This window comes from Triticum dicoccoides, chromosome 2B (genome assembly GCF_002162155.2).
Source record: "Triticum dicoccoides isolate Atlit2015 ecotype Zavitan chromosome 2B, WEW_v2.0, whole genome shotgun sequence".
In the NCBI taxonomy this organism is placed as follows: domain Eukaryota; kingdom Viridiplantae; phylum Streptophyta; class Magnoliopsida; order Poales; family Poaceae; genus Triticum; species Triticum dicoccoides.
In genome coordinates, this window is record NC_041383.1 from 767,138,988 (window position 1) to 767,154,506 (window position 15,519).

The window sequence follows — 15,519 nt, forward strand, 5'->3', positions numbered from 1 at the left end:
TTTCTGCCTTGCTTCATCTAAATATCATCATTTTGTGGAATTGTTCTCGATCGGGTTTATTTTATGGTAAAGTTTTAGAAAAGGCCACATTTGTCCACTTTCACCATGTTTATTTTGTAATCCTCATATCCGTGAGACTTCCTTATGAGTTTTTGTTGTTCTTGGTTTGTAAACTGTGGCAGTTTCTTTAATGAAAATCGATAAGGAGGATCGTTGTTTAAAAAAAATCAAAGAGATGATCGTCAACGTCCAAGCATTCACGCGTGCCATTTTGTATCTATGTACGTATACGTACACGAAGTGTTCGACCGAGAGAGAGGGAGAGACAGACGATCGATCGGCTCAAAGCCTAACGAAGAAGACGGCGAGCTCCGGGCTGTCGCCGCCGTGCGGCCCGAGCATGTACAGCGACTCCGAGTCCTGGGACCCGATGATGTGATCGAAGCAACCCCGCATGTACGCCAGCTCCCCGTCAGCCGCGGCCGAGCCTGCCCTCCCGGGGAGCACGCCGCCGCCCATGGACACGGCCCAGAGCGTCTCCAGCACCGCGATGTCGCCGTCCGTCGGCTCCCGCCGCACCGCGTAGCCCACCCTCTTGCCATTGCAGAACATAGTCCAGATCGGCTCATGGAGCAGCCACCCGTCGTCGTCGTCGTGCTGCCTCGCCGCGGCGTCGCCATGTTCGCCGCTGCCGGAGCTGCCGTGCTCCTTCACGTGCTTCTTCTCGGTCTCCAGCACGATGCGCGCGCCGGCCGTGCCGCCGAGCTCGCGGAGCAGGGTGTGCGTCGGGAGCGCCAGCTCCACCACGAGCGCCGGGCGGCACCGCGGGTTCTCCTGCAGCGCAAGCGACACGCGGCCCTCGCGGCAGCCGAAGAGTGTGCCAGTCATGTGCCGCCGGGACGACGCGCAGACGCCTCCGCCGCCACTCGACGCGGTCGAGGGCGAGATGATCTGCGACAGGAGGGAGTCCGACCGCGCGGGCGACGCGGACGCGGCCGCGGCGGTCGGGGCTGGCGTCAGAATCCCCCCGCAGCGCGGCACCGTCACGACCGGCAGAGACCGGAACATGCTCTGGAAAATCCTCACGGGCTTGGATCTCCGCGCCGGCCTGTGCCGCGCGGGAGGCTCCTCCAGCGCGTGTCCCGCCGGGGCGCGCGTCGGGGACGTCAACAGCGGCGAGGGCGGGAGACGGAGAATGGTGTCCACGGACGACATGGACGACATGGACGACGTCAACCGCGACCTTTTGCGCTCGGGGTCGACCGCGGCGTTGGCCATTGTATCAGCGGGAGGCGAGAGCTACCGGCGGTTCCGCGGGACGTGAGGCGAGAGCTACCGGCGGTGCCTCGGAGCGGGAGGCGAGAGCTACCGGCGGTGCTGCGGAGCGGGAGGCGAGAGCAACCGGCGGTGCCGCGGGGCGGCCGGCGCTGCTCGCTCCCTCGGCCGCGAATGTGTGAAATCGTGTGGCGCGCGGTGCCCATGGGAGGAGGCGGGGCGAGGTCTTTGATACCATCGCCGTTCGAGCTGCCGGATGCCGCGGCGGCGGATTCGGTGTGTTCGTTCGCCGCCACTGGCGCGCAGCCATTGATTCCGGTTGCTCGGTTACGCGCCCTGCTGGTGATTCTGCGGTGGAAAGGCCCTTATGATATTCTGGGCTTTTGATTACGCAGAGATCGTAAGGCTCCGCCGTGTGGTGGCCAATTTTCGTGTTTTGAGTTTTGACCCTCTTGTGAAACAAAATCGGGATTTGACACCCCTTTGAAAAAAATTCAACATTTGACCCTTTTTGCTACCGCCAGGATGCCCGGCGGTAGGTTTACCTAGGCTACCATCGGAAACTGCGGCGGTAGGAAACTTATCCACGTCAGCAGCGTTAACGGCCTCCGTCCCACCCTACCGCCACCGGTCATGGTGGTAGCCTGTCCGATCCTACCGCCGGGGTACCTGGCGGTAGGATGCGGGCAGTTATAAGCCGCCGACCGCCCCACCCCTCCCCTTCTCCCCCAAGAACAGAGGAGTTCTTCCTCTCGCCCCTCTCTCTTCTCCTCCACTCCCCCCCTCAGATCTTCGTCGTTTCTTCACCATTTTTGCGGATCGAGATGGCCCCGAAGAAAGAAAAGTAAGCTTCTTCGATCCCTCCAATTAGTTTTAGTCAAATAGCTTCCGATTCGTCGCATTATTTGATTCAAATCACCCCCCCCCTTCTTGAACTAGATTTAAATATTCAAATCACCATTATTTGATTCGTCGCATTAGTTCTTAATTAGTTCTTAGTTCTTAGTTCTTAGTTCTTAGTTCTTTAGTAAGCATGTTAATATGATGCAAGTACTGGATTTGGTTGGAGTAAATATGATATGATATGATTTTGCATTTGACACATCTTGATATATGTATTTTATTTATTTCATCCATATGTTTAGGTTTGCAATAGTGGCGCAGCCATCGCCCCTTCATCTCCAACACGACCCGTCCGGCTTGCCACTTCCGTACGTGTACGAGGCCTACCCCGAGCTTCTGCTGCCGGTGACCGTTTTTTTAGACGAGTTCCTACAGGAGACGAGGGCAGTGCGGTGGCACGAGAGGGCGGAACGGATCTGCGATGATCAGAAGTGTTGGGCAGAGAGTGTGAAGGAGTGGAAGAGAGTGATTGTAGAGATGGAGGGAGATACAACTATCTCCCAAGAACGTCGGGAATGGAACATTGAAGCTGCCAAGCAGCGCTCCAACCGGGAGCTGCGCAATTTGGGCCGGAGGGTCTACTTCGAGAGCAATGCGGAGGAGAGAGTCAGGATGCCGCCCCCAAGTGCATCGGCGTTTGATATCATCAACTTGCCAAGGGCTGAGGCGAAAACTCCAGCGGGAAAGGCAAGGTGGGACTGCTTGAACGGTCGGATGCTGACCAGCGTTCCGCCTCCGCCTGAACCGGTGGATCCGCTGCCGTATCTGTCTCCATGGCCATGCCTAACATACGAGGGGGGGGATTTGTCTGCCCCATAAACATGTCGATTGCATATGTATCTCTGTTTTCGTAGGGGTTGTCAAACTATGTGGACAAGTTTGCTATTTGCTATGTGTAAACTGTTTGATAATTGTTATGTGGAACCATCATCATTATGTGAACTCATATTTTGCTATTTGTGATGTGAGCTCATATTTTGCTATTTGTAACAAAACAAATTATGTGAAATCGTTTGTTGGATTTCTTTGTGAGCTCATATTTTACAAAACAAACAATCACTAAAAAAATGTGAGCTCATATTTTAGGGCCACCCTCCCCCCACGCCCCCCCTTCTGTGACCAAAAACTCGAACAGCTCAGGGGTAGGGTTGTACACCCTACCGCCAGGGCTCGTGGCGGTATGATGCTACCGCCGAGTTCCTCGGCGGTAGGGTGTACAACCCTACCGCTGAGCTGTTCGAGTTTTTGGTCACAGAAAGTTAACACATGCTCCAACCCTACCGCCAGGGCTCTCGGCGGTAGGTTTGTGCTGACTACCGCCTTGGCTTATGGCGGTAGGTCCGTAAGCAGCCGTTAACGGTTTAACGGCCGTCAGCCACACCTATCGCCAGACCCTGCGGCGGTAGACTGCGCAATCCTACCGCCTGAACGCCTGGCGATAGCAAAAGGGTCAGATCTCAAAAAGGTTTCAAACTGGGGTCACATCTCGATTTTGTTTCAAAAAAGGGTCAAAACACGAAATTTAGCCCCGCGTGGTCAGCCCTGGTCCATTCCTTCTCTGTAATGCCAGTTCGTTCACTACTTTGCCTATAAAAAAAGTTTGTTCTGAATTAACTGTTGTCACCGGATAATATCACTGCTTTTTTCTTCAGGGGAAAAGGAGTCTTATTCCTATTAAGAGAATCACAGTCGAGAGACGAAAGATCCTCAATACATGGTAGTCCTACATGCATCCACACAGCCATGGTACACTCTATATGACTTTAGTTTGCCAAACGGTCGGCAACTCTATTTTGATCTCTAGTCAACTTCATTTATAAATATTAATTTCCTGTGCTCTTAAACATTGTTGATACAAATGGAAATAATGTGTCATCCAAGGTTGGAAACTACAATATAGAAACTCTAGCTCATTATTGAAGTATTTGTTTAAGAATACTAGAGTAAACTAGATTTTCATTGTGCATTTTTGTTCTATAAGGACTCGTGCTTATACTAGATTACTACTAGGTAATCGACTAGTAGGAAATTGACAGGACTACTGTAGTGTCTATGACATGCTTGCTTCAGTTTTTGTCAGAAGATAGACCACTCCTCACTTTCTTGAGTATCATGCATGTGAAAAAAAATACATACCCAAATAGCTGAACTATTATTTTCTGAACTCCAATAGCGATGGAATCTTCTGCAGGTTCATGTTCTGATGTTTAACCTACTGCTTATTGTTGAAATGTTTACTAAACTTGAAGTTAGTATGTCAAGTTGAACATGCTCCTGACAAATCAGTGATGGCCTCTCAATCATAATCTTAAAAAAAATCTGGATAAGCGATGTGCAATTCAGTTTTTTCTGAAGCAACCACATATTTCATTAGACAATATGTTCACAAATATTTACACATATTGTCGTCATAAGAGACAAACATGCTTGTCAAGCGACTTTGCACAAAGAATTCCACAAGAAGTAAAATTACTATTCCACCCTTGAAGAAACTTGTGCATTGCCGGAACATAGTCCATAAACGTCCTCCGCCGCCACCATGGCAACGCCGAAAAAAGAGAAGAACAACCGCCATACCAAGATCTGGGAGAGCACCATCACATACAAAGATGTTTTTTGAGCCGATGAACGGGGCCGCCGCAAGCGACGAGACCGAGACTTTGTGGCACGTCGGCCGGGGATCTTCCTCGTGGTCACCAGATCTCAACGCCGTTAACTTCATCCAATGTAGTCGAAGAAGAGGAATGTCGAAGCCTACCGTCATCCATATACCCAACTGCAAGACAGCAAACACAACTACAATAGCCGACACGACCGCCACCCATGAGAGTGTCGACGGACGACCACCAGACACGAATCTCGTCGGATCCAGAGATCACCGAGAAGACCGGGCAACCTGCCCCCCGACGCCACCGGTTGGAGCGACGCCGAGATGGAGGAAGAGCAGAGGCAAATTATTCTGACGCGGCGCCATCTCGTCCATGGTAGCAGCAGAAAGCACTAGACCAACCCCAACTAAAGTCGGACACGAAGCACCAGGGTCCCCACCCCCTCTCGACGCCGGAGCGACGGACGGAGAAGGCAGGGATCAATAGGCAACGCCTTGGCCAGCGAAGTTGCAGGCAGAGAAGGATCGCCCACAAAGCGCCTCGTGATCGCCCTCTGGAGAGATTACACGAGCGAAGCGGTTCGTGGCAATAAGTAGAGTCGGCATATAGAATCCTACTTATCCTGCTTCGCTCATCAGATATGGAAGGACTCTGCGTTTCGCTTAGCCTTATACCATGTGTGAGTGGCAAGAACCCTTTCTTCGCCTTACTCATGTTGAACCACTTCAACACTTTATCTATATATGTGCTCTGGCTTAAGCCGAGCAGCATCCTCGATCTATCTCTACAGATCTTAATGCCTAAAATATACACTGCCTCACCAAGGTCCTTCATCGAAAACTTGCCATCCAATGACTCCTTGACCGAGTTCAGCATCGAAACATCGTTTCTGATCAACAATATGTCATCCACACACAAGATCAAAAACACTATCGAGCTCCCACTTAACTTCTTGTATAAACAAGCGTCTGATACGTCTCCAACGTATCTATAATTTATGAAGCATTCATGCTATTTTATTATCTGTTTTGAATGTTTACGGGCTTTATTATACACTTTTATATTACTTTTGGGACTAACCTATTAACCGGAGGCCCAACCCATATTGCTGTTTTATTGCCTATTTCAGTGTTTCGAAGAAAAGGAATATCAAACGGAGTCCGAACGGAATGAAACCTTCGGGAGCATGATTTTTGGAACGAACATGATCCGGGAGACTTGGAGTACAAGCCAGGGAAGCTTCGAGGAGGCCAGGAGATAGGAGGGCGCACCCACCCCCTGGGTGCGCCCCCCTGTCTCGTGGGCCCCTCGAGGCTCCCCCGACCGACTTCTTTCGCCTATATATTCCCATATACCCTAAAAACATCGGAACGGAAGATAGATTGGGAGTCCCGCCGCCGCAAGCCTCTGTAGCCACCAAAAACCTGTTGGGAGCCCGTTCCGGCACCCTGTCGGAGGGGGGATCCCTCACCGGTGGCCATCTTCATCATCCCGGCGCTCTCCATGACGAGAAGGGAGTAGTTCACCCTCGGGGCTGAGGGTATGTACCAGTAGCTATGTGTTTGATCTCTCTCTCTCTCTCGTGTTCTCTCTATGGCACGATCTTGATGTATCGCGAGCTTTGCTATTATAGTTGGATCTTATGATGTTTCTCCCCCTCTACTCTCTTGTGATGAATTGAGTTTTCCCTTTGAAGTTATCTTATTGGATTGAGTCATTAGGGATTTGAGAACACTTGATGTATGTTTTGCCGTGCTTATCTGTGGTGACAATGGGATATCACGTGATCCACTGGATGTATGTTTTGGTGATCAACTTGCGGGTTCCGCCCATGAACCTATGCTTGGGGGTTGGCACACGTTTTCGTCTTGACTCTCCGGTAGAAACTTTGGGGCACTCTTTGAAGTACTTTGTGTTGGTTGGATAGATGAATCTAAGATTGTGTGATGCATATCGTATAATCATTCCCACGGATACTTGAGGTGACAATGGAGTATCTAGGTGACATTAGGGTTTTGGTTGATTTGTGTCTTAAGGTGTTATTCTAGTACGAACTCTTGAATAGATTGATCCGAAAGAATAACTTTGAAGTGATTTCGTACCCTACCATAATCTCTTCGTTTGTTCTCCGTTATTAGTGGCTTTGGAGTGACTCTTTGTTGCATGTTGAGGGATTGTTATATGATCTATCTATGTTATTATTGTTGAGAGAACTTGCACTAGTGAAAGTATGAACCCTATGCCTTATTTCCTATCATTGCAATACTGTTTACGCTCACTTTTATCACTTGTTACCTTGCTGTTTTTATATTTTCAGATTACAAATACCTATATCTACCATCCATATTGCACGTGTATCACCATCTCTTTGCCGAACTAGTGCACCTATACAATTTACCATTGTATTGGGTGTGTTGGGGACACAAGAGACTCTTTGTTATTTGGTTGCAGGGTTGTTTGAGAGAGACCATCTTCATCCTACGCCTCCCACGGATTGATAAACCTTAGGTCATCCACTTGACGGAAATTTGCTACTGTCCTACAAACCTCTGCACTTGGATGCCCAACAACGTCTACAAGAAGAAGGTTGTGTAGTAGACATCAAGCTCTTTTCTGGCGCCGTTGCCGGGGAGGTGAGTGCTTGAAGGTATATCTTTAGATCTTGCAATCGAATCTTTTTGTTTCTTGTTTTATCACTAATTTAGTTTATAAAAGAAAACTACAAAAAAAATGGAGTTAAGTTTGTCTCGTACGCTTCATCTTTTTAATATATTTCATGAGTATGATGAAAAGGAAAATTGTGCTCAAGTGCTAGAAGAAGAATTACATAGAATGCTTGGCATGAAATATGTGAATGATGAGCATGATTGCAATGTTGTTAGTATGAATTCCTTGATTATTCATGATGCTAATGATATGCAAAGCCACAAGCATGGGGAAGCTATGTTTGATGAAGATGATATTTTTTGTCCCCCAAGTTTTGATGAGAATATTTATTATGATGAAAGCATGCCTCCTATTTATGATGATTATATTGATGAAAGTGGGTTTGGAAGAGTGTCAAATTTAGGAAGTAATGATCCCACTATTTTGGAGGATGTTGAATATTATTGTGATAATTATGAAAGTGGATTTGGAGAGGTCATGACTTTATTTACTAATGAATCCACTATTTCGGAAGAGGTTCCAATTGATTATGAGAACAAAGTTGCTATCTATGATAATTATTGTGATGACTTGTATGCTATTAAGAATAATGATAACCATGAAACTTGTCATCATGATTTTAGTTTTCAATTGGATTATGCCTCACATGATAATTATTTTGTTGAGTTTGCTCCCACTACTATTCATGAGAAGAAATTTGCTTATGTGGAGAGTAGTAAATTTTCTATGCTTGTAGATCATGAAAAGAATGCTTTAGGTGCTGGTTATATTGTTAAATTCATTCATGATGCTACTGAAAATTATTATGAGGGAGGAATACATGCTTGTAGGAATTGCAATAATATCAAGTTTCCTCTCTATGTGCTTAAAATCTTGAAGTTATGCTTGTTTTACCTTCCTATGCTAGTTGATTATTGTTCCCATAAGTTGTTTGCTCACAAAACCCCTATGCATAGGAAGTGGGTTAGACTTAAATGTGCTAGTCATATGCTTCATGATGCTCTCGTTATGTTTTAATTCTTATCTTTTATGTGAGCGTCATTGTCATCATCATGCCTAGCTAAAAGGCATTAAAGAAAAGCGCTTGTTGGGAGACAACACAATATTTACCTTTACTGTTTTTGTGTGTCCACATGATTATGCTACTGTAGTAATCATGTTTTATAGCTTTTGTTTCAATAAAGTGCCAAGTAAGACCTTTAGGATAGCTTACGGTGATAGTTGTGTTGATCCTGCTGAAAATCAGAAACTTTTACACCCAGTAAATTAGTTTTGTTAATTCATAGAAACGTGATTGTGATCTGATTATTTTTGTTATGGGTTGGTACACAAATTTCTTAGGACTTCCTAATTTTGTAGGATTTTTCGAGTTCCAGAAGTATACGTTTGATACAGATTACAACAGACTGTTTTGTTTTTGACAGATTCTGTTTTCTATGTGTTGTTTGCTTATTTTGATGAATCTATGAGTAGTATCGGAGGGTATGAACCATAGAGAAGTTGGAATACAGTATATATTACACCAATATGAATTTAGAATGAGTTCACTACAGTACCTAAGTGGTGGTTTTATTTTCTTATACTAACGGAGCTTACGAGTTTTCTGTTGAGTTTTGTGTTGTGGAGTTTTCAAGTTTTGGGTAAAGATTCGATGGACTATGGAATAAAGAGTGGCAAGATCCTAAGCTTGGGGATGCCCAAAGAACCCCAAGGTAATATTCAAGGACAACCAAGAGCCTAAGCTTGGGGATGCCCCGGAAGGCATCCCCTCTTTCGTCTTCGTTCATCGGTAACTTTACTTGGAGCTATATTTTTATTCACCACATGATATGTGTTTTGCTTGGAGCGTCATTTTTTTGTTAGTATTTGCTTGCTGTCATTTATAATAATTTTTTGCATCTTTAGTTTCAATAAAAATGTCAAGGATAGCCTTTACCATGCTTATTTTGCTAGTATACATGTTGCTTTTTGAAAATAGAAAGTTTACCGCTGTTGCAAAAATTCCCTAGACAAGTCAGAGAATGGTATAATGTTGAAACTTTTTGCATATTGAGCTCTGATAATTATTCTACAGAGTAGTATTTTTCTCATAATTTTTTGAGTTAGGAAAGTATTGATACTCTTGCATTCTTTACAGACTATACTGTTTTGGCAGATTGCTGTTATGTTTGCATTGTTTGCATATGTTTGCTTGTTTAATGATTCTATTTGAGGATAGGAGTATTAAATATGCAGAGACATTTAGTATGAAATGTTGAATAATAATTTTAGTGATTTTTTACAGTAGAAAATGATAAGGTTTTGCATTGGTTTATACTAACTTATCTCACGAGTTCTTGTTGAGTTTGGTGTGGATGAAGCTTTTGATAAAAAGAGAAACCATGATATGAGAGGAATTAAGGAGACACAAAAGCTCAAGCTTGGAGATGCCCAAGGCACCCCAAGATAATATTTCAAGAAGTCTCAAAGCGTCTAAGCTTGGGGATGCCCCGTTAGGCATCCCACCTTTCTTCTTCGACAACTATCGGTTAGTATCGGTTGAACCTAAGTTTTTGCTTCTTCACATGAGTTGTGCTATCCTTGCAATGTTGTTTTATTTTGTTTTGCTTGTTGTTTGAATAAAGTACTTAAGATCTAAAATTCTTAAATGAGAGAGAGTCTTCTCATAGTTACATAATTATTTTTCTACTCATTGATCTTCACTTATATCTTTTTGGAGTAGTTTGTCATTTACTCGTGTGCTTCACTTATATCCTACGAGTAAACGGTTGAATGAGTTGAATATCATAAATCTGAAATTATATATGTCTCATTTGCTTATCCCATGGGGAGTAATGACTTCACATCTAAGAAGTAGAGGTTGTAAATTTATTGAAGGTTAGCAAGCATTGTATTGGCCATTTGAACAATTCATGAAAGAATATTGAAGGAAGAGAGATTTCACATATAAATACACTATCCTAGACATCTTTTATAATTGTGAGCACTCATTAAGTATGACATGCTAAAGAGTTGATGTTGGACAAGGAATACAACGTAATGGGTTATGTTTTCTCACATCTCAGTTAAAGTATATTGTCATGGATCATTCAAACATGTTGAGCTCGCCTTTCCCCCTCATGCTAGCCAAATTCCTTGCACCAAGTAGAGATACTACTTGTGCTTCCAAATATCCTTAAACCCAGTTTTTGCCAAGAGTGTCCACCATACCTACCTATATGCGGTATTTACCTGCCATTCCAAGTAAATTTGCATGTGCCAAACTCTAAAATTCAAATAATAATCTGTTTTGTATGCTCGAATTGCTCATGTAGCGACTAGGGGCTATCAGTATCTTCCGTGCTAGGTGGGTTATTCTCAAGATGAGTGGACTCCGCTCATCATGCATGAGAAAAATGGCTGGTAACCGGGATGCCCAGTCCCATGATCAAAAGATCAAAATCAAATAAAAAATAATTGCAAACAAAACTCCCCCAGGTTTGATGTTAGTTGGAGGCACCCGTTGTTTTGGGCAAGCCATGGATTGATGATTGTTGGTGGAGGGGGAGTAAAAACTTTTACCATTCTGTTTGGGAACCGCCTATAATATATCTAGTATGGAAGATATTGGGAACTCTTGGTTGTTATGTTAACAATGAGATCATACCTCTCAAAATTATTTATCTCTATTTCAAAATTGAGCCCTGGCACCTTTGCAAATCCCTGCGTCCCTTTGTGAAGGGCCTATCTTTTACCTTTATGCAAGAGTCAAGGTGATCTTCACCTTTCCCTTTTTCATTTTATCCTTTGGCAGACACCTTGTGTTGGAAAGATCCTGATATATATATCCAATTGGATGTAAGTTAGCATGAACTATTATTGTTGACATCACCCAAAGGTGAATACGTTGGGAGGCAACACTATAAGACCCTATCTTTCTCAGTGTCCGATTAAAATTCCATAACCATTAGTATTGCATGAGTGTTAGCAATCATGGAAGACTATATGATAGTTGAGTATGTGGAGTTTTCTAAATCAAAGCTCTGACATAGACCCTTCCTGAAAATAAGATGAATTGTAATTGTTTGATGACTACGAATGAAGTTTGCTAGTTTCCAAGAAAGTTTATGATCTATGCTTTAACATGTGAATAGCTTGTTACTTGATCTTGAGAAGTTTTATGAGATGAACTACTGTTATGACATATAATCATGCTAGAAAAGGTGATTGAAATTATCATTGATCAAACTTGTAGACCTGCTAGCATTCACACTTCATAAATTATTTCTTTTATCATTTACCTACTCGAGGACGAGCAGGAATTAAGATTGGGGATGTTGATACGTCTCCAACGTATCTATAATTTATGAAGCATTCATGCTATTTTATTATATGTTTTGAATGTTTACGGGCTTTATTATACACTTTTATATTACTTTTGGGACTAACCTATTAACCGGAGGCGCAGCCCATATTGTTGTTTTATTGCCTATTTCAGTGTTTCGAAGAAAAGGAATATCAAATGGAGTCCAAAAGGAATGAAACCTTTGGGTGCGTGATTTTTGGAACGAACATTATCCGGGAGACTTGGAGTACAAGCCAGGGAAGCTTCGAGGAGGCCAGGAGATAGGAAGGCGCGCCCACCCCCTGGGCACGCCCCCCTGTCTCGTGGACCCTCGAGGCTCCCCCTACCGACTTCTTTCGCCTATATATTCCCATATACCCTAAAAACATCGGAACGGAAGATAGATCGGGAGTTCCGCCGCCGCAATCCTCTGTAGCCACCAAAAACCTCTTGGGAGCCCGTTCCGGCACCCTACCGGAGGGGGGATCCCTCACTGGTGGCCATCTTCATCACCTCGGCGTTCTCCATGACGAGGAGGGAGTAGTTCACCCTTGGGGCTGAGGGTATGTACCAGTAGCTATCTGTTTGATCTCTCTCTCTCGTGTTCTCTCTATGGCACGATCTTGATGTATCGCGAGCTTTGCTATTATAGTTGGATCTTATGATGTTTTTCCCCCTCTACTCTCTTGTAATTAATTGAGTTTTCCCTTTGAAGTTATCTTATTGGATTGAGTCTTTAGGGATTTGAGAACACTTTATGTATGTCTTGATGTGCTTATCTGTGGTGACAATGGGATATCACGTGATCCACTTGATGTATGTTGTGGTGATCAACTTGCGGGTTCCGCCCATGAACCTATGCATATGGGTTGGCACACGTTTTCATCTTGACTCTCCGGTAGAAACTTTGGGGCACTCTTTGAAGTACTTTGTGTTGGTTGGATAGATGAATCTGAGATTGTGTGATGCATATCGTATAATCATGCCCACAGATACTTGAGGTGACAATGGCGTATCTAGGTGACATTAGGGTTTTGGTTGATTTGTGTCTTAAGGTGTTATTCTAGTATGAACTCTTGAATAGATTGATCCGAAAGAATAACTTTGAGGTGGTTTCGTACCCTACCATAATCTCTTCGTTTGTTCTCCGCTATTAGTGGGTTTGGAATGACTCTTTGTTGCATGTTGAGGGATTGTTATATGATCTATCTATGTTATTATTGTTGAGAGAACTTGCACTAGTGAAAGTATGAACCCTATGCCTTGTTTCCTATCATCGCAATACTGTTTACGCTCACTTTTATCACTTGTTACCTTGCTGTTTTTATATTTTCAGATTACAAATACCTATATCTACCATCCATATTGCACTTGTATCACCATCTCTTCGCCAAACTAGTGCACCTATACAATTTACCATTGTATTGGGTGTGTTGGGGACACAAGAGACTCTTTGTTATTTAGTTGCAGGGTTGTTTGAGAGAGACCATCTTCATCCTACGCCTCCCACGGATTGATAAACCTTAGGTCATCCACTTGAGGGAAATTTGCTACTGTCCTACAAACCTCTGCACTTGGATGCCCAACAACGTCTACAAGAAGAAGGTTGTGTAGTAGACATTAGCGTCCTCTTCGCTTTTGATGAAACCGAGACTAATGACGACTTCATCAAAATGAATATTCCAGCTCTGAGATGCTTGCCTGAACCCATAAATGGATCTCTTGAGCGTGCATACCTTATCAGCGCTAGTCGAATCGACAAAACCCTCGGGCTGTATCATATACACACATCCTCGATTAAATTTCCATGAAGGAAAGCCGTTTTGATATCCATCTGCCATATCTCGTAGTCGAAATATGCAGCTATAGCTAGTACGATCCTCACCGACTTCAGCATCGCTACTGGCAAGTAAGTTTCTACGTAGTCAATTCCTTGAACTTGTCCATAACATTTAGCGACAAGCCGAGCTTTGTGGATTTGAACATTTCCATCCACATCTGTTTTCTTCTTAAAGACCCATTTGCAACCAATGGTTGTTACGCTAGGTGTTGGATCAACCAAGTCCTAGACTTGATTCTCATCCAAGGACTTTAACTCGGATCTCATGGCCTCCAGCCATGCCTCGAAATCTGGGCTCACCATTGCTTGGGCATATGTGGCCGACTTGTTGATTTCTAGCAACAATACATCACGCACTCCGAGCAATCTTTCTGACCTCCGTGGTTCCGGTGCCGCTTCCACTACGGGTTCCCTAACTGACGCCGGTATGATCTCATCACTAGACGAGCCGTCCCCCAGTGTTCCTCGAATTTCTTCGAGTCGAACCGTCCTCCCATTGCACTCCCGACTGAGAAACTCTTTCTCAAGGAAAACCCCGTTTCGAGCAACAAACACTTTGTTCTCTTCCCGGTTGTAGAAGCTATATCCCAAGGTCTCCCTCGAATATTCCACGAATATGCATTTATCCAACTTGGCTTGTCTGACATAAGACGCTTGACAAATGCTTCACAACCCCAAATCTTTAGAAAATACAAATTGGGACTCTTCCCAGTCCACATCTCATGTGGTGTCTTGTCTACGGATTTTGATGGTACCTTGTTAAGTGTGAAAGCTGCAGTTTCTAGAGCGTATCCCCAGAATGACAAGGGTAAATCCGATTTGCTCATTATAGACCGGACCATGTCCAACAGGTCATATTCCTCTATTCCGACACGCCGTTTCTCTGTGGCGTACCCGGAGGTGTGAGCTGAGGTACTATACCTCGTCTTTTTAGATGATCATCAAACTCCTGGCTCATGTACTCACCTCCACGATTAGATCGTAGAATCTTTATATTCTTGTTGAGCCGATTTTCAACCTCGATCTGAAACTCTTTGAAATTTTCAAAAGTTTTCGACTTGTGCCTCATCAAATAGATATATCCATATCAACTCAAGTCGTCGGTAAAAGTCACGAAGTACTGATAGCCATCTCTGGCAGTTGTGCTCATTGGTCCACACACATCATTGTGTATAAGTTCCAACAGCTCAGACGCCCTCTAGCAACTCTTTGAGAAATGAGACTTAGTCATCTTGCCGAGCAAGCATGATTCGCATGTCTCGAACGACCCGAAGTCGAACAAAGTTAGGAGCCCATCATCATGGAGCTTCTTCATGCGTTTTAGACTAATGTGTCCAAGCCAGCAATTCCAGAAGTATGTCAAGTTTATCTCATTAGGCTTATGCACTACAAAAAAAAGACACATCTGTGACATTTTGGGCCGAACGATTTTTTTTGTCATACATATGACACTTCTATGATGATAATTGTGACAAAACCCGGTATCATCATAGATGTGGTGGGCTCCTACTTCTATGACAAAAAATCATGACAGAAAATGGGCTTTTCGTCCTGGGCGGGCCGGAGACGCAGCTGCATGACATTCTTTGGGCCGTCCATGACGGAAAAAACCGTGGTAGAAGCGAGGGGGAGGAAAAATTCGGGGAGTTGCCAGTTACAGTGGGAGGTCGGGGGCCGAGCGATGCGCGTTTCTCTCATACACATACGCGCGTGTGTGCGAGGCATTGGCTCTAACTGAACCCGAGCGAGGCGTTCGGCTCTAACTGAACCCGAGCGATTGCACTGCACGCTACGCATTACTGAACCCGAGCGATCGATCGATGGCTGTTAACTGAACCCGATGGAGCGATTCCTTTGCTACTGTTGCTAACTGAAGCCGATCGATTGGATGAACAGTGAGC

The 15,519-nt window shown here is 44.5% G+C and overlaps 1 protein-coding gene across 1 annotated transcript; it reads right to left on the reverse strand.

Annotated features, from left to right (window-relative positions):
• Positions 1 to 191: 191 nt before the first annotated feature.
• On the reverse strand, positions 192 to 1,383 carry LOC119368667 (protein MIZU-KUSSEI 1-like). Its single transcript, XM_037633862.1, has one exon. It carries the CDS (start codon positions 1,276 to 1,278, stop codon positions 343 to 345), a length of 936 nt encoding a protein of 311 aa, XP_037489759.1. The 5' UTR covers positions 1,279 to 1,383; the 3' UTR covers positions 192 to 342.
• Positions 1,384 to 15,519: the final 14,136 nt, after the last annotated feature.

Bases quoted from the DNA above. Each gene is read 5' to 3' on its own strand.
- LOC119368667 (XM_037633862.1), bottom strand. From the start codon at position 1,278: ATGGCCAACGCCGCGGTCGACCCCGAGCGCAAAAGGTCGCGGTTGACG.